Source organism: Macrobrachium rosenbergii, chromosome 47, assembly GCF_040412425.1.
Source record: "Macrobrachium rosenbergii isolate ZJJX-2024 chromosome 47, ASM4041242v1, whole genome shotgun sequence".
Classification (NCBI taxonomy): Eukaryota; Metazoa; Arthropoda; class Malacostraca; order Decapoda; family Palaemonidae; genus Macrobrachium; species Macrobrachium rosenbergii.
The window spans coordinates 24,243,124-24,263,766 of record NC_089787.1 but is presented as its reverse complement, the minus strand read 5'-3'; the positions used below and the strand labels follow the sequence as shown (position 1 = coordinate 24,263,766).

The 20,643-nt window shown below is 35.5% G+C and overlaps 1 protein-coding gene across 1 annotated transcript in view; it reads left to right on the top strand.

Annotated features, from left to right (window-relative positions):
- Positions 1 to 329: 329 nt before the first annotated feature.
- Ubr3 (Ubr3 ubiquitin ligase) overlaps positions 330 to 20,643 on the top strand; it is a 183,316-nt gene continuing 163,002 nt past the window's right edge. Inside the window, 3 exon segments of the mRNA XM_067090268.1 lie at positions 330 to 587; positions 589 to 660; positions 9,499 to 9,622. Of these exon segments, the coding sequence (XP_066946369.1) occupies positions 468 to 587; positions 589 to 660; positions 9,499 to 9,622 (316 nt within the window). The 5' untranslated portion in view covers positions 330 to 467.

Genomic DNA, 20,643 nt, shown 5'->3' with positions numbered 1-20,643 from the left:
ATATTCTAAATTGTTTATTTGAAAAATGGTCATAGAGTGAAATCAGTGACGGCAAATGGAATTTTGTGATGAAAATCATGTTGACAAGAAAGTTTGAACAATTACAATGGTAATTTTTTATTCGTATGTCTTGGAGGCATAATTATTATAAAAAAAGATCTGGAATTTTGGGGTACGTGAAGTGCTTTGAAAGCAGTCAGGCATGCCAATTTGTGTGATGTTATTTTACTGGTGTATTCTTTAAATATTTTCATATGCAATAATAGATTTTTAAACAAAAAAAGTAAAAGTGCAGCTCTTTCACTTGATATTGTGCAGCGTTAGGCGCAGTTACTCGCAGCAACTCGTTCGAAGCAAACTAAAGAGTGAAGTGCGTGAAAATACAGAGTGGTTTTAGTGACAGTGTTTGACCGTAACATGGGCGAGGTCATGTTTGGTTAATGAAGTTGTCCTGACATATTGAAAATATGGACGATCAAGATCACAGTGAGGGAAGCCCCAGCCCCCGTAGCTCGAGCAGCTCCGAGCCCTCCAGCCAGGCTGATGTCTTGACGGCTCAGCTCCTGCTGAAGAAGGGGAAGCGCTATCGCGGCCAGGTATCTGCGCGATGAGTGCTTGCGGGCGATGTCTTCCCAGGACTCGCAGGGAACGCCGGCAAAGGTGAGTATTATTTGCTAAGATTTTATAGTAGCCATGTTTTGGCTTTTTCATTATTTTGTCCTAAAAAGAACACAGGTTTAGCATTTGATTTTTGGTAAAACTGGAGGCTATTACTGCAGACTGATTTCTTCCAGTCACCGACCCCGGGGGGCGGGGGGGAGTCTAGTGCCATCAGTGCACCTCACGTGGTATACGGTAGGCATTACTTCAGGTTCTTTGCAGCATTCCCTTAGGTCCCTAGCTGAAACCCTTTTCATTCCTTTTTCTGTACCTCTTCCATTCATATTCTCTTTCCTCCATCTTGCTATCCACCCTCTCCTAACAATTTCATGTTGCAACTGTGACCGTTTTCCTCCTGTTACGCCTTTCAAACCTTTCTACTGTGTTTCCCTTTCAGTGCTGAACGACTTAATAGGTCCCAGTGCTCGGCCTTTGGCCAAAATTCTATATTGTATTCCATCCCCTGACCGGAATATTTACCGCCCTTTGTTAATGTTTAAGTCTTGTTTAGGCCTGTGTTTTTATGTTCATCCCGAGAGGCTAGTGTTAAACACGGCACTCATTTTGCACGTGTACTGGTAGTTACTGAACAAGAGGGGCGTGGCAGCAGTCGTCAGTTTTACCCAATTTTTATAGAACTGGATTTTGTGTGAGTCTTATGGAATGGTAGAAGTATTTGAGAGATTTTCTTACAGGAATGATGGCCATATCACATTTTTAGGAATCCTTTTCATCACAGTGATATGATTAACATTTTTATTTCTGTTCGGATTTAAAAATTTATGGCTCTTTGGAATCTGGGAACAGTGCAGTATTTGAATCATGCAGAAACCATTTAACAATTTGATATAAAATTATTTTGTGTGAAAACTGTAACCATATACAGTATATATTGTATATTTAACCTTATCATTACATATGTATTTGTCTAGAGCAAGTAGAAATCTGGTGCAGTTTTTATATATCAATAAATTATGGAATATTTTATGGTTACAGTATTGTCACTTTTAAGAGGATGACATTCCACAACCACAGTTCTTGGTTGGATACCATTTGTTGTCAGATATGAAACATGCAAAACATATTTTGCATTCTTAATGAGCTCGTAGAGGTTAGAATTGCGGCGAGTGCTTCATTAGCTTGTAAAATTTTGTAGTGCGAGGATCTTTTTCCAAAGCAGCCATAGTAATATATACCAAAATTTATATAAATTAACAAAGCCTAGTTTCTGTAAAATCAAATGTTAGCCTCGCAAAGAGTCTTATTCTTAGTAACTTACAAAACCGGGACCGTCATTGTTACAAATGTGTCTGAAATAATGGCAAGTTTGAAAGACACCATTACAGGTGTTTTGATTACATATAGGCTATAGCATTTCCATTAGTTTTGTACAGCCATTTTCAATTTGTCAGTGTTTAGGCACCTGTAATTCTTTATAAAGGCTACAGATCTTATTTTCACAACATTCAGTATTTATAATTTTTAGATGTTTTTCAGTCAGTACAAATTTCCTTACTTGTGTATTTACTATTTGTACCAAATTTGTTTATACTGTTTTAATATTGTGGGTTTTAAAATTTCTTCTTATCCCTGTCGATATACGCTCAGACTTACCTACATTTAGCTTGTCTTTTTCTGTTTATCAAATTCTTTCAGTCCATTGGTTATATCTTCTTTAGTGTTGTCTATAATCAGCTAAAACTGTCTTCAAAGAAAAATTTATCATAATGATCCACATTTGTATAGTAGATGTTAATTAATGCCACATTGTGTGCATAGTGTTGGTTCTAGGATGCTGACTTTTGGCACTCTTGGAAGAGATCTTGGTGCAGTTTATGGTTTCAAATTGAATATAGTTAATAATTATAGTATTAAATTGAATATAGTGTATAGTTATAGTTTCAAATAGTATTTGAAAAGTTCTAGTGAGATGGCTAGCTCATATAAACCATTTGCACATCATCTTCAACCTTTCAAACCAGCTGGCATACCATTGTGTGAGATTCCCAACTTATACCTTGTCATATTGCTGTATTGCAAAATTGCAAACATACTCTTGTATATACTACAAATATATTTCAGATGGCCACTTACCGTAGAGCTTTAAACTGTGCCGTAGGGGCTAAATTTTATTATTCCCGAAAACTTGTTTTACACTTTCCACTGCCTGAATGTATGTGGAGCATTGCACCTAAATGAACTTTCCAAGGGGTTATTGTCTTTCGTTTTTCTCTCTGAAGCCATACACCTGTAGTAGCTTACAATAGGCATACCATATTTTTTCCTCCTCTCACTAAGCTAGTCACCTTAATTCTTGAGTTTTATTTCTGGGAGTTTCTTGTCCCTCTCTAATTTCACTTTCTTTCACAGTGACCGGACAGTTGTGGATATTTTGAGCCAAACGTATTAAGTTTCTGCTTTCATTCCCATTAATATTTTTATGTTTGTATATTTAGGTGATTGATAGCTGTGCCCTGTCATCCAAGTTGGTTGTCAGTTGTATATATTATTATTATTATTATTATTGTTTTTGCTAGTATTAGCCAAATTACAGCTTTAGTAAAAAATTTATGATGGTCCAAGAAGAAGGTCTCTTATATGAATAAGAGCCCAGTATGGAAAAAAAATTAAGTATAGAATGAGCAGTGAAAGAATAATGACAAAACAAATCAGATATATACCATAAGATAAAAAAAATAAATTGTGAAATGGCTCATATGAGCCTGCCCAGGCATAAAGAAAAAGGCTTTTACACCAAGCTTGAATTTCTGAGTTTCCAACATTTGAACTACTTAAACATGAAAACTGGACGGGAAACTAGAGAACAGATATTAAATTTTGGCATAGGCATTCCCACAGATATTCAAAACAATTAGATAAGGATGTTATGGGAATTGGGCAGTAACTGCCAGGGGAAGAGGTAATATGCCCATATTTAGCAGATGGAGGATGTTAATATTAACGTTTCTCCAACCATTTACAAAATGAACCTGTCTAGGTAATTTAAGAAAACACAGATAACTTAGGGATTGGGTAATGAATAGATTTTACAAACATTGGGGTCTACGTTCCCATACACTCAAGTCCAGTAAGATTCTGACTTTCATGGGATGGAAAAGCTAAACTGGACCACAGTGCTCTTGCAACATATCGGTCATAAACATCGCCACATTTATTGGTTGCATATAGATTTGTATTGCATAACTCTTAAACGTTGCAACACCGACTGATAACATATACTGTAGTTTATTATAAGTATGTGTAGGCTTTCATAAATATTTGCTCTCATGATTGGCTTTTCCCGTACTTTTTGTTTTTCACACTGTGGATTACACTTCTTTATTTGTGTCATGCAGAAAATAAATCTTTTGTGGCTTTATGTTTACATTTTATATGCGGTCAAGCAGTAACTCCTTACATAGAGTATTACACAGTAGTGCTGTTATACACCTGTCATATGTAATTATCTGTCTACCAGCTTTTTATATTAATTTTGTTTGAAATTTGATTCGTTGGAGATGCCTTTGTTGTGCAAGCTTTCATTATTGGTTAGGAATATTAATTACAATGATGACTCTGTAGTACTCTATACCTTATTACTTTTTTGTTTTAAATTAGACCATGTATGATATTGTTGCCATTTTGTTTTTTAAGGATGTGAGTAGTTCTTGTGAGTATCTAATTGTAATTTCCCTGAAGTAAATATATAGGCCCACATCTTGCATTGGTGTGTCTCAGTATTGTATTGGACCAGTACATTTCAGGTTTCGTGAGGGTGTAGACAAAGAGTACCAGATAATTGTAGATGTTTGATTGGAGGATAAAATTGTAGATGATAAAAGAAAATGCAGATGACGTATGATTATAATACTGGGTATTACAATCATGGTAGCAAATAGAGTAAGAACACGTAGCACGAAACTAATGTAAATAAAGTGAAATATATTGTATGATGAAATTATTTTGCCAGGTAAAACGTCTTTTTCAGTTAGGTTCATCAGAAGCCTTATCATTCCGAAACAGAAAAGATAAAAAGGTAGTTTATTCTGCTATCGGGCATGATGATAAACATAACAAACATGACAAGGAATACCTTTAATTAAAATATAAGCACATTGTATGTAGGTAACTGCTCATTTAGGTTATTTATACCTTAAGAGATGTATATCCTTCATCTAAACATAGTTTTTGTTCTTATTTTATTTGTGCTTCTCCCTTGCTTGCTGAAGGAATGCACACCAGCACCATCTGTCAGAGTAATGTCAGAACAGATTGCAAGCAGTTAACAAGTCTAGTAAAGTAATAGGAAACCTCCTTACGAGTGAGGGACAAGTTGATTTTGCATGGTGAAATCGCGTCCTAAATCCACTCTTTGCTTATTGACATTGTAAATTTCCACGGACCATCTTGTAATGTAAGCCTTAGCAAAAATTGGCATCATCTGATACTTTACCCATCTTAAGACTATTATATAGAGTTTACTTAAGAATTCCATACTGCATTTAAAATCATATATCCTTAATGAGATATTGGTAAAAACATTACTGCAGACTACACCATCACAAAATTTTTTTAACTGGCGTATCTTTTAATGAAGGGTATATAGTAATTCTTACCATACAGTCTTAGCCTAGTGTGAGATGATCTATCAACATTCGTCTGAACTGTTATCAGAATGCAAGATTTAAATTTTATTTTTTTTATTTTTTTAATGATGAGGGAAGCAGGGAGTGATTGCTGTTCTGGAAAGAAGGATTTTTTGGGGTTCAGACATGTACAGGATATTAAAAAAAATTGAAGGTACTTTTTGTTTTCATTAGTTATTTTTGTTTCCCTGCTGAATCATTATATTAGTTCTTTTGAATCATTTTGCTCTCTCTCTCTCTCTCTCTCTCTCTCTCTCTCTCTCTCTCTCTCTCTCTCTCTCTCTCTCACACACAGTGAATCAAAGTAATATCAGTTCTACAACTTGCCAAGTTGGTATCAGCGATAGAGATAAAATGCTGAAAACGTTATCTCCTTACCAAGTGTGTTATTGATAACCATTGTATATCTTTAAAAAAAAAAAAGGCGAGACTTGACAACAGAGCAGTTTTCAGGGAAATCATTGCACTTTTTGAGCATGTGCCTGTATGGGCTATAGTTATAGGACCGTTGTTTATTACAATCACAATAAAATTATTGTAGAGCACCCATTTTAAAAGTATAGTTATTTTGAAAGCCTGTTTTAAGATGTAATGGTCTTTTATAGTGTTCCACATAATCTGAACCTGTTATGAATTGTAATAGTGATAATGAGATCTCCAAGCAGTCTCTGGGAAGTAGAATTTGAAAAATGTTACGATTCACAGGTACTGTTGAGTAAGTTAAGGGTTTAGTTTATTGTGCATCATTGTTGTGCTATAGAAGAAAGAAAAATGCCACAATACTCAAGTGGGTGACAGTGGAATGAATTGTAAGCTGTAGAATTTGCTGAGAACTGGGTAGAGTACTTGAATTTCCATGGTTACAGTATTCAGCTTTCATGGGTGGTATTTATTTTCGCAAAGTTTTATGTCCAGTAGACTATTACCAATGTTGGTCATTTATTCTGTTTCTTTGTAAAGGGTAATAATCTGGAGATTTGGTTTAGGAAAGTCCATTTGATGTAGGCTGCGCTTAGCTGGACTTATCTCTAGAACTTCATCAGCCAAAATATGCTAGAGTAGTTTTGGCAATCTTTTTACAAAACTACTTCATAGCCTGCAGAAAATTAATATACTGTAGACTTCTTGTTGAAATTTGCTTGGCCCCTAAATTTAATGCAGGGAAATGTGAAAATAAGCGGTTAATCTGCTCCCACAATCTTATCTTTTCTAATGCTGTATGAATTTTTTTTTAGTTTGATAGCCCAGTTAATGCTTGTTGAGATTTCTTTTCCCGCACACTGTATTTTGTTTGTTAAATGTCATGCCCTTTCATAAATTGCCAAAACGTTTGCATTTTAGTTGCTACTATTAGCCAACACAAACAAATTTGAAAGTATCATGGGACAATACCCAAAAATTGTGGGGAATGTAGCTACTGCTTGCTAATTTTAAAGTGCTACAGTGGAAAAATGATACTGACATGAAAAATGTCTTAATGCACATGCAGGATCTTGGTTCAAATCCACCGCTCCTTGTGGTCTGATGATTTTGGTTAAAGTTATTAGATCTATGATGTGATACTGCATAGGACAGATGTCATCAGGTCAGCAGAGTTCCATAAACTAACTTCTTGTACTGAATTTAAGGGCATCCTGACCTTATCTAGCCTAACACAACTTACGTCCGTACCTGGCATGAGGGTTATGCTATAACTCTGTAATTTATAAATTAAAATACAAGGATGCATCCTAGGATTGCTTTCCCTAACTTAGGTTACTGAAAGATTGCCTTATATATTGTATTTGTACAGTTACTGCATCACATTCTATTCATATTTGTAAGTTTCAAAGTATCATGAATTACTGTTTTAAGAAATGGATTCTTGTTTTACATTTAATAATTCATGGCGTGTGTCTTTTTTTATTTCTAATAATCCATTGCCTGTAAGGGTGCAGTCTCTCTCTCTCTCTCTCTCTCTCTCTCTCTCTCTCTCTCTCTCTCTCTCTCTCTCTCTCTCTCTCTCTCTCTCTCACACATCAAATTAGATGGTTACATTATTCAACAACAGTAAAATCAATGTAATTTACATAACTAAAGTCAGTAATAGTATTAGCCTATCTGTCTCAAGACACTGTACTAGGCAGGTTAGCAGTTCCTTCAAACCTGTGTGAAACTGAAGCTATGATGTCTCTTGAAAGAACATGGTCACAAGCAATCTTTTTGTTAGAGGGCCTTTGTATCACAGTTGAAATCACAGCCTGAACTCGAGTAGAATGACATTGTGACTTCATGCAACTTGTGCTATCATCCCAAATTAAGAGTAATAGATTTAGGGCCACTCTGCGATATTTTTTTTTTTTTTTAAGGGAATTTTGTCAGTCTTTACCATTTTAGATTTGTCCAGTCAATTGGTTTGTGAAAGTTAAAGAGTTTTGACTTACTTTTCTTATACCTTACTAAGTAAAAAGGCTCAGGTCATATCAGCGCAGTAAGACATTTTTTTGTCACCATTTTTTTTTTTTACTTTATTTGGAAATGAAGGCAGCACCTCCTGTCTCTTAATTGCTTGGAGATAAATGAGTTCGAGAGTGAATATGTGGTATATCTCACAGCAGAGATATCTCTATCATCTCAAAAGACAAGTCATTTTGATAAAAAAAAAATACTGACGCAATGAGCTGTAGTGGATTCTATTTTCATCAAGATTTTTATTTTTAGTGAGCTTAAAAATGATGCCTGTAGGGTACATAAGTCTAATGCTTTTAACCAGCATAGGCTACCATGTTTTACACTGGCCAGATTTTTATTGGAACTATATAACACAATTCAAGTAATAATGATAGGACGTTTTAATGATTTGTAATGTTGAGAAGAGCCAAATTGAGTAGGATTCTGTATGTATGGTGTATCTTACATTTTTCTGTTGTGCATACCATTCATTTGAAGAAGTCTGGATGAATCTGAGTGTTGTACTGAATGCTGTAGCCTTCTAAAGCAGCAAGTTTTGCAGTTTGAAGTGGCTTGCCTCATCGCACCCTTGCCCTCATAGATGTGTGGCACTTTTTGCCAGTCACTTTTCCTAGTACCAACCAGATCTGGCTGATCAAGGCCAATGTTGAGATAAGTGATAGACGTTTCTTTGATTAAATTTGATTCTTGGTCGATGGCATTGAATAAATAAACCTGCTGAGATGGGTTGGCGCTGTCTTGTGTTCTTGGAGCACCTGAAATTCTTCATTGGTCTCACTAGCTCCGGTACTGGATTTGATGTACTGCTGTACTGAAAATGCCATTTTTCTTGCTCTGGGTGGGATAGAAATTATAACTTGGTATTTATAGTGTATTATTACTGGAGAAGGTGGTTGATCTTTTCGTTAATTGAAATTTAACTGTAAACTCATCATCAGCTTTTCCCCATCTGGGGCAAGACGTGAAAAGGGTTAGGCTTATTTTGAAATATAGGAAATGACAAGCTTAGGGTACGTAGAAAATGGTAGGCGATCAGGGACCTTTTTTTTTTTTTTAGCTTGCTTTTGTCATACAGTAAAGATCCATTTATGTTAAAAATAAAGAAAAAATAAAAATATAAGCCGTCCAGTACACAAGTTTCCTTTTAAGGACCCAGATTTCCCTGTGAAGAAATCTATATGGTACAATCTTTGTAAACCTTTCCCACGCGTATTTATCACAGCTAGAAGCAAAGAGAAAAAGGTTTTAACATTTTTACCACCAGCTTAAACTTGGTAAGTTTCCAAAAGGTCTCTGACGTCATCAGATAAAACGGGGAAAAATGATTACCAGTGATACGGTAACACTTCTCGGAATGGTGCATAAATATTTTGAACGTTTTATACTGCGCTGCCTTCTTGGAAGATAAGCCTAAGTGGTCGGGAGATTTTACACAGTGCCGAACTCTGCTGAATTTATGTTGGGATTAGTTATAGATGCGTAAAGTGTGTATCTTTATTATGTCTGTAAATCGTTGCAGAATTAATGATTTGGAGGCCAGTGGCCCGGGGTGATATCTCATGAGTGAGAGGACCAGAGAGGGGCAGTAGCGTGGGTGGAGAGAGGTGCAAGGGGTTAGACGCTTACACAGTAGCACTAAGAGTAAGAATTAGACTCGGGACACCATTAGACCGAATGTTTCCAACCGTCGGTAGCATAACGAACGTGTGATTAATTCTCGTTTCTCTTTCCTTTTTCCCAGGTGTTGCCCGAGCTGCTGGATTTATTGCTAAACCCAGCCATGCGCATCAAGAACTTGGACACCATTGACTGGCTGAAGTGGCTGATGGCTGCCGGCCGGACGCCCGACGACTTTTTCAATACAGGTAAGTAAAGTGGTGGGATGTTAATCGCGCGTCTCTTTATGGATTGGGTGAGAGCTGCGGCAGCAGTGTTACCAACAAATTTTTGCTAAATTATGCTAGTCGGATGAAAAATATATGCTAAAAAGCAAGAATTTATGCTAAATATGGTATGATATAATGCTAGAATTATGCTGACTAATTATTATTATTGCATTAAACATTTCCATAATACATTTGAGTTAAAATAACATAATGGACTTTTTCAGTGTTTATATTAGGTGAAATGATACGAATGTGACTGTTTTGATTTAGTAATTGGATATATTTGATGAAAACTTGTTAGAAAATTGAAATAAAATATAATTTTTCTTTCATATTTCACATATGCAATTAACTACCTGCACAATGCGTGAAAATCTGTTCAAACATAATTAACATTTTGATACTTATATAAAGAAAAAAAATACTTTACTTATGAAGGAAAACATAATATGTATACATTCACACTTTACTGACGATATAAAGAAAATGAAAAAAAAAAACATACTTTACTTATAAAGGAAAACATATGTAGGCCTATACACTAACACCTTACTGACTATGCCATTGTGGGTACATATTTCTATTCATAGAATTTATCATTGCTTTAGTGGGCTCAAATTTAATGACCCCCTCGTTATAATGTATGCCTTCTCCAGCAATCAACTCATTTGTTAGAGTGGCGTTTTTAAGGCGGTTTCTCTTTTCATTTTTTTCAAGTTTACAGAAGAAAATATTCTTTCGCAATCAGCATTACTGACAGGAATTGTTAGTAATGCTTTTGCCAATTTAGACAAATTTGGATATTTACCACTTTGGTCGATTTTTGACCAGAACATTTCAGTATCCATAGTGGCATTTTGAGAAAGAATATTATTTGCCTCCTCGCTCATTACCAGCAACCTCCACTCATTATCCAGATCTTGCTCCTCTTCTGCTGCAATGATTCAGGAAACTTTGCAGAAATATCTACTATAGACAGTTTATTGCCTTGTGCAACTTCATTTGGGTCAAGGAGGAACAAATAGATGTCAATGTTGGGTCACTAAGAGGAAGGCGCTTTTGAAGTTGAGCAGCCAGTTCTACTACAAACAAAAGAAGCCGCTCAAACATTTGAGCTGTGTTCTGGCTGTCCCTTTTACTAGCAGTACTCTCAAGAAGCCTACTAAACTTAACTCCTCCATAAATACTAGAAGATGGTAAATGGTAATCCTGGTTTTTAGGGTCCAACTGCACCACTCTTTTAACTGGTAGCTTGAGAGTACTGGGTTTAAAGAAACAGCCAAGAATCTGTACATACAAATGACAGCAGTCTCTGACTACACAGTGAACTGTTGAGTGAGAGCTTTGAAATATGATATTGATCTTATCAGTCAGGGACAGAACATACTCCATGAACTGGAAATATAGATGTGTATATGGATTTGACAACTCATTGTATAGGAAGTCAGAAGACAGTAGTCTGTCTTCTGTGTGGGCTAACTGAAAGTACATGTGCAAAACTTTCCATTGGTCTAACAACCTAGATACACAGGCATTAAGTGAGAGCCATCGAATATCATGTAACCTCAAAATTCTTTGATGTTGAGCCTGCATAAATTCCTGAAACTCTCTAAGTTCTCGGAGTCTTTTGCTAGAGTGGCTAAAGTAAGAGTTACACTCACGTAATATTTGTTCTAGAGTTTTTGGCAACAATTTTGTGGAATGACTAACAGCCAGGAAATAGAATGACAAACACACTTAACTGTAAGTATGTTTGGGTTCTTTTCCTTTAGCCTGGTAACAATGCTGTTATTTGCACCAAACATAACATTTGTTGTGTCTGCTGCAAATCAACACAATTTGACAAGTCTAATTTACATGACTGCAATTCCTCACAAAGCACTTCAAACAAGCTCTCAGCAGATTCACCTTTTAAAACCGGTAATCCAAGAAGTCGTGTTATCACTTTACCTTGATTTGAGTCAAAATACTTAACTACTATTGCCATCACAGTTTCTGACCCTATGTCAGTCGATTCATCAATTATCAATGAGAAATAACAAGATTCATGAATCTTTTCTAACAGCTCTTCTTTAAAATTTAAACCTAGGACATTTTCCACAATTGCAGCAGATTTTGTTCGTTTGCACGCATAACTCTTAGCAATTTCAGAGTCATTGAATACTGTAGGCAATAATTCAGATAAATCATCCATCACTGCATATGGCAAATGATGCTTTACGGCAAATGCAGTAATTTTGATTTCAGCACGAGGTGGCATCTGTTACTTTACTGGGTTCCTTAAACATTACTGATATCTGGAAGGAGGGAAAATTCTAAGTTAAGATGTTTGATAAAAATGTATACAACACACACACACACACATACATACACACACACACACACATATATATATATATATATATATATATATATCTATATATATATATATATATATATATATATATATATATATATATATATATATATATATATATATATATATATATATATATATATATATATATATATATATATATATATCATGAAGAAAATCAAGATAAAAAAAAGGAAGGAAAATATGTAATGAAATAACTGAGGAGTGAAGTGTATTATTTAAGAGGCATTATATAATTACTCCAGAACTCCAAAGACGATTTCCTCTGATGTGAAGATATTTTACATCTTTAGCATAGGCCTACTACTTTAATTGTGTAAAGCTAAAAAAATAAATAAGTAAACGCTTTCAATCACTTGGAAAATGGTAAGAGTTAAGTTGCAATATAATGTGAACTACTTTGTTATAGTGACAGTTCCGTACTGTTTGAAAACAATAACATCAATTTTATTCACATTTATGAAAGTCAAAATTGCAGCTTATCCCCACCATTCTATAAAAAATCAATATAAATAGTTGGTTACCTTGGAAAAAAAATGAGAAATGCAAAAATGAAAACAACACACTAATTGACAGAGATAAAAAGAAATGGCAATTTACATCTTTGACTTTTCCTATAGTTGGATAGGTTAGTCTCTCAGTAAAATTTTAGTTCAGTATGAGTAGAGCTGTTATTTGTGATAAGTTATGCAAATTATCTTACCTTGTTACAACCTCGTGAAACATTTTCTAAATCTTTGTGTTTTTTGGACAGTGCATGGTTTTTCAACACACTCAGTTTGGGTTGGAGACTGCTGTGGCACCATTTGCAATAAGCTTTGTCATTCTTGTTTCTTACTAACCAGTCTTTAAATTCCTTATCAGCTAACCACTCAGACCGAAATCCTTGACTATATAATTTCTTTTTCACCGAAATTAGCTTTTCGTTTTCACTGTCTGTGTCTGATTCTGATTCGCTACTATTAGGCCTCTTATTAGATGGCATTGTTACTGTTCACCCTTCAGGGACTCAACCTCACTAACTGACTAACTGAGGGACTCAGCGTGTTAATAAACAATTCCACGACAGGAAAAGAACGCGTTCTGTCTACGAATAGTGTTGCCAGACCTACAAAGTATTATTATGTAACAGGCTATATGCAATATAACGGAATATATATATATATATATATATATATATATATATATATATATATATATATATATATATATATATACTGTATACACATACACACTCATTTAAGTTAAGAATACATTACTTTAAATGTCAATATAGCCTAAATCCAGGAATTATCTGCATTGTACTTCAAATATTGTGAAAGTATGCTAGAATTATGCTAAAAAATCTGATTATGCTAGAATTTATGCTAAGCTCCAGATCTTGGGCCAAATTATGCTAGAATTATGCTAAAAATCTAATTATGCTAGAATTTATGCTAAACCCCAAATCTTAGGCCAAATTATGCTAAAAGCATAAAATTATGCTAAATTTGGTAACACTGTGCGGCAGGTGTGACGTCATCGGGAGGGCTCTTGTTGTTCGTTCGCGCGCTTTCTGCTGTTTGATGGGTGATGGTTTCGCGTACGGTTTGAAATTGACGTACCTGATTATTACTGCTGTAGGCGGTTATTAATATATTCTTGGTGACATATTTTTAAATAATTTAGTATAGATTTTACTGAATGTAGTGATGATACAGTGTATTACCCAATTATTAGAGGAATCACACCCGAAAGGCTGAGGCTACCTCAGAAGCCATCCTTGTCACTTAATGTCAATTAATGGTGCCATTGAGCGTTTAGTAACGTGAATTAGAAACGCAGGTGTTAAGGGTGTGTGTATGCGTAGGTATACTATCCTCTGCGTGTTGTTAGTGGGTTAGGTCCGAAGGAACATAACTTGTGTTTTTTATTATTTTTAAAAGTAACTCGTGTTTTTATTTTAAAAAATAGTCTTGTTTTTTTTTCATTAGATTGTGAAAGGTTTTAGCAGATACGGACAAACATAGAATGGAATTACATTAGTATTTAGGGGAAGATAATGACATTTTTTTGTTGTTGTTGGTGGGTCTATTCTGCTTAAATTGTTTTCAGTAATCTCTTGTTAATGCCATCAGTGTTTTCATCATTAATATTCAAATGAGATTCTCTCTCTCTCTCTCTCTCTCTCTCTCTCTCTCTCTCTCTCTCTCTCTCTCTCTCTCTCTCGTATGTAAAATAAGCGTGATGTCACGGCCCGAGGTATTTGACAACTTTGAAATATTCGAGACAGGAAAAGACGGAAAAGAACTCGCCGCCTAGTGCCAAGATGCTGGGGTCGCTTTCAGTGCCAGCCCTTTCCCGTATTGTCAGCGCTAATATTTCTCTCTCTCTCTCTCTCTCTCTCTCTCTCTCTCTCTCTCTCTCTCTCTCTCTCTCTCTCTCTCTCGTTTTATCTTTACCGGATGGCTTAGAATGGAGCCAGTTTTCCTCGTCAGCGCTAATATTTCTCTCTTCTCTCTCTCTCTCTCTCTCTCTCTCTCTCTCTCTCTCTCTCTCTCTCTCTCTCTCGTTTTATCTTTACCGGATGGCTTAGAATGGAGCCAGTTTTCCTCGTCAGCGCTAATATTTCTCTCTCTCTCTCTCTCTCTCTCTCTCTCTCTCTCTCTCTCTCTCTCTCTTCCGGATGGCTTAGAATGGAGCCGCTTTACCCTGTCGGGGATGAGGCAAGAGAGGAAAAATATGAAATACACAGTGGAGATTTTTTGGTTAATGTAGCTTTTATATTCTGTTGAGGAATTTTGAATAATTTATTTTTGGGGGTAGCTGTTTTTTTTTTTAAATAAAGGGATAGGACTTTTAATGGTGTTAAGTTTTTTTTGTCTACTTATTTTTTTTTATGTTTAGACAAGTTGTCATTATTGATTTTTGCCTCAAGAAATCTGTTATGTTTTTTACATACTAAGATATATTATTATTTATTATTATTATTATTATTATTATTATTATTATTATTATTATTATAACAGTAAAGATTGAAGGCAAATGGTAATATAGAACACTCACGAACATAAATGTATGTGCAGTGTCATTGTTAAACTCAGATTCATTCATTTTTTCCAACACATACAGTATATATATATATATATATATATATATATATATATATATATATATATATATATATATATATATATATATATATATCTCGTGTATATGCACTGCATATATATGTATATATATATATATATATATATATATATATATATATATATATATATATATATATATGTATATATATGTATCGTGTGTGTATATGCGTATGCGTGCGCGCGCGCGCGTGCGTATGTGTATGTATTCAAGTGAGATGTTTGAGATATTTCAGCCGGAAAAACAAAAAGAATAGCAGCAACAACTTGGCAACGGGCTGAAGAACAACCTTGCAGCCTTCGAATGCAAACTATCTTACGGAAAGTGGAGGATTCATTAAAATAAAAAAAAAATGTCCTTAAAAATAAACCTAATTACGGATATCTCGACTTTGGCCCTAAGTGGCGGGGGAGGAGGTGGTGGAGTCTCTCTCTCTCTCTCTCTCTCTCTCTCTCTCTCTCTCTCTCTCTCTCTCTCTCTCTCTCTCTCTCAGCGACGATCTTGACCTTGGGTAGAGCATTGTCGAAATGCATTTGGGGGCCGGGTTTTGGGGGTGGGGTAGGGGGTCCTTGGGATCAAGCCTCGTCTCGCTTCTCTCTCTATTTCTGGGGGGAGAACAGTCTTTGTTCGTTTTCATTCGTTATCGAGGATTGTGTTTGTTTTTGTTTGTTTATGTTTTCAGCATTTTTGATAAGGTTTTTTTTTTTCAGCGTTCGCGGTATCCCTTTGATTTCGGTATTTGTAACAACGTGATGTTGTGCTTGCGTTCGTCTCATTATCTCCGAAATTGACGTTAAAGTAATTTTTTTTGTGTGTGCGCTTCTTTGTTGTCATTTATTTCCTGTATTGTCTTTGTTCTCGGCTTTACTGGTAAAGGATTATTTTTGTCTTTGTTCGTTTTTTTTTTTTTTTTTTTTTTTTTTTTTTTTTTTTTTTTGGTGGGAGGGAACTGTCTGTCTATTTAAAATAGGAACGGCTGACTATTTCTCCTTTTATTTAAATTCCTGCATTAACTATGTTTTGACGAGTAATAATATTTATTTGTTTTGACGAGTAATATATATATTTTTGACGAGTGATATTTGTCTTATGAGTAATATGTATTTGTTCTGACGAGTAATATGTATTTTTGACGAGCAATATTTATTTGTCTTATGAGTAATATTTATTTGTTCTGACGAGTAATATTTATTTTAGTAAGGCCTGGTAAACAATTCTGACCACATCCAACTTACTGAAGTCAGGGAAGAATTACTTACAGAGCATATATATCAAATATAACTCGGATCTTCTTCCCTGGGAAAGTCAGATAGTTTTAGTTTTATTTTGCGATTCTTCAAAATTGAACAACTTTCCTCTTTTCCGGTGATGAGTTGCCCCATAAATGATCAAACGTGGGTACTTATTTCCTTTGTGTTTTATGGGGTCAGGAGTAGACAACCCACTCTTATTATTATTATTATTATCTCTCTCTCTCTCTCTCTCTCTCTCTCTCTCTCTCTCTCTCTCTCTCTCTCTCTCTCTCTCTCTCTCTCTCTCTCTCTCTCTCTCCTTCCTTGCGCAGAGTATTCAAGAATGTCTGTGTTTGTTTCTTGTGGTTGTTCAGTTCATGGTTTGTTCGTTGTGGTGACTTAATTTCTTTTCTGTGTGGTTGTGTTTCGTTTGTGTGTTTGTGTGTAACATTTATGTTTGTGTGTATCATTTTTGTGTTTGTGTACCGTTTGTGCGGGTGTTTGTGTACCATTTATGCATGTGTATGTTTGTGTAACAATTGTGCGTGTTTGTGTACCATTTGTGTGTGTATGCTTGTGTAACATTTTTGCGTGTTTGTGTACCATTTATGCATGTGTATGTTTGTGTAAAAATTGTGCGTGTTTGTGTACCGTTTGTGTGTGTATGCTTGTGTAACATTTTTGCGTGTTTGTGTACCATTTATGCATGTGTATGTTTGTGTAAAAATTGTGCGTGTTTATGTCCCATTTATGTGTGTGTGTGTGTTTGTATACCATGTGTGTGTGTGCGTGCGCGTGTGTTTGTGTACCATTTGTGTATGTACTGTATGTGTAGGTTTGTGTTTACTTGGACGGCGTATGTATGTATGCCCGCCAGTGGGAGCTTATGTTGCCAAATTCCCCAAATTCACTTGCTGTGCTCGGGTATCTTGTACATGGACCCAGGGCTTGGTCTTATATTTCAGAGGCATGCACCAGCTGTAATTGCCCTCTCTCTCTCTCTCTCTCTCTCTCTCTCTCTCTCTCTCTCTCTCTCTCTCTCTCTCTCTCTCTCTCTCTCTCTCTCTCTCAAAACAGTTTTCAGTATATTTCTTTTAGTTTTGGAAATTTCAAAGAATACCGAATGAATTTGGGACCACATGATCTCTCTCTCTCTCTCTCTCTCTCTCTCTCTCTCTCTCTCTCTCTCTCTCTCTCTCTCTCTCTCTCAAAACTCTCTTATAGTTCTGGAAATTTCAAAGAATACTGAAAGAATTTCTCTCTCTCTCTCTCTAAGTTTTCAGTATATTTCTTTTAGTTTTGGAAATTTCAAAGAATACCGAATGAATTTGGGCCACACGATGCTCTCTCTCTCTCTCTCTCTCTCTCTCTCTCTCTCTCTCTCTCTCTCTCTCTCTCTCTCTCTCTCTAAGTTTTCAGTATATTTCTTTTAGTTTTGGAAATTTCAAAGAATACCGAATGAATTTGGACCACATGATTCTCTCTCTCTCTCTCTCTCTCTCTCTCTCTCGTGTATGAGGAGACGAACGACCGGGGTAATCCCGTTTGCTTATAGTAAGTCAGTATTATTTATTATTCAGAAGATGAACCCTATTCATATGGAACAAACCCACCACAGGTGCCATTGACTTGAAATTCCAAGTTCTAAAGACGTATTAATATTAATATTATGGTGTTCATTAGAAAGAAGTAACAGAAGGTAATGGGTAAATATTATCCACATGCCTTTAGGTGGAGAAAGTTGTGTCTGATTTAATGCTTGTATTTATTTTATTTTATTTATGTATTTATATTGTTTTGACTGGATATATGCCTTGACTTGGGGAAAGTCGAGTCGGATTTAATGTATTGATTTATTTTTGCTTATTTGCTTTTTTGAAATAACGTGAAACATCCCCTTGATTAGATCGCGTAATGGTAATGCTTTATCTGTCTTATGTATTTGTTTAAATATTTATATATTTAGATATGTATTTTTTTTAATGGTAAAGGGAAGTCGGCTTCGGTCCGACTGGTACGACCGTGCTGTTTTGACTTCCTATAGGGTTGTTTCGCCTCATTTGTTGTTTCTTTTTTGTTTGTGTGTTGTTTTGATTTTTTTATATTGATCATATGTTGTCTTGACTTCGATAGTTGTATGTGAGAATATATTTAATTTTTATTTCGTAGAGAAGTTTAAGTATATCTTAGTTTAACCAGACCACTGAGCTGATTAACAGCTCTCCTAGGGCTGGCCCGAACGATTAGATTTATTTTTACATGGCTAAGAACCAATTGGTTACCTAGCAACGGGACCTTACAGCTTATTGTGGAATCCGAAACCACATTATACCGAGAAATGAATTTCTATCACCAGAAACAAATTCCTCTTGTTCTTCACTGGCCGGTCGGAGATTCGAACTCGCGACCAACAGAGTGGTAGCTGAGAACGGAACCCGCCCACCCAGCGTAGAGAATTGTGTTGGTGTTAATTTGATATAATTTTGATTTCGTTAGGATCACTTTTTATTTTGGGTTCTCGAGAAGGTTGTTTTGAATTTTATATATATGACTTTGATTTTGCAAGGATAATTTTTTTTTTTTGATTCCCGAGAAATTCTGCTTTGAATTTTTTATAATTTTTATGGATAATATTTTTTTTATATCTTTTGGATTCCCGAGAAAATTGTTTTGAAATTGATATAATTTTGTAAGGAATATATATATATATTTTTTTTTCATTCCGAGAAAAATCTTTTCTGAATTTCATATAATTTTGACAGCGTTTTTTTTTTTTTTTGATTCCCGAGAAAATTCCCTTTTGAATTATATGTGTAATATATAATTGTTGACTTCTAATCAGAGAGATAGAACCTTTTCCTTGACCTTTGTGTTTGTTGATTTTATTTCTGTTATTTATTTACTCTCTGTCGTTTATTTTGTGTTCGGGGGAGAGCCAAAAAATATTACAAGGGTCCGACTTCGCACAACCTCCATTGTTCTGGGGCTGGGCTGGGCTGGTGACTCACTCCTCCTTCTCTTGGGAGGGCGAGAGATGAAAAGCCTCCTGCTTCTGCTTCTGTTTTTGCCTCTCCTCCTGCTTCTGCTTCTGTTGTTCCTGGTTCTGCTTCTGCTGTCGTTCCTGCTTCTGCTTCTGCTGTTCCTTCTGCTGCTGTTGTTCCTGGTTTTGTTTCTGCTGTCGCTCCTGCTTCTGTTCCTGCGTCTCCTTCTGCTGTCATCTGCTTCTGCTTTTGCTTCTATTTGTGCTTCTCCTTCTGCTTCTGTTTCTGCTTCTCCTTCTGCTGTTCATCCTGCTTCTACTTGTGCTGTTGCTCTTCCTCCTGCTGCTACTTCTGCTGTTCCTCCTGCTGCTTCTGCTGTTCATTCTGCTGCTTCTGTTGCTATTTCTGTTTCGGTTGTTGTTCCTGCTTCTGCTTCTGCTGTTCCTCCTCCTGCTTCTGCTTCTGTTGTTGTTCCTGCTTTTGCTGTTGTTCCAGCGTCTGCTTCTACTCCTGCCACAACGTGCTGGAATGGGTTGGTTTTCCGGGGTTGGGTGAGAGGGGTTGTTGGAGAGGGTGGGGGGGGGGGTGGTAAGGCCTGGACGGAGGAAAGTTACAATAAATTTAGAGAGGTCTGGGCGTGGTGGCTGTGGCTCTCTCTCTCTCTCTCTCTCTCTCTCTCTCTCTCTCTCTCTCTCTCTCTCTCTCTCTCTGTAAGGACACAAGACATATGACATTGAGACGTCTCTTAATATTCCTCACATTAAATTTTCCTCTTTATCTCGACTTCTCTGAAGCGTTCTTATTGGAGGATTTAATCCCCGGCAAAGATTTAAAAACGTTTATTTTTGAAGGATGGCGGCGCAGGCTGGTCGGATAAATCCCACGGCACGTTCGATGTGTGTGGTCAGGTCAGAATCCATCGAACTGTGGAGGGAATTTTGATCGGAGATATTCGTTGATTGGTGAGTCAAAATATATATATATATATATATATATATATATATATATATATATATATATATATATATATATGTATGTATATATATATGTATATATATATGTATATATGTATATATATATATATATATATATATATATATATATATATATATATATATATATATATATATATATATATATATATATATTGTGTTTGTAAATACACACGCATACACACACACACACACACACACATATATATATATATATATATATATATATATATATATATATATATATATATATATATATATATATATATATATACACACACATGAATAC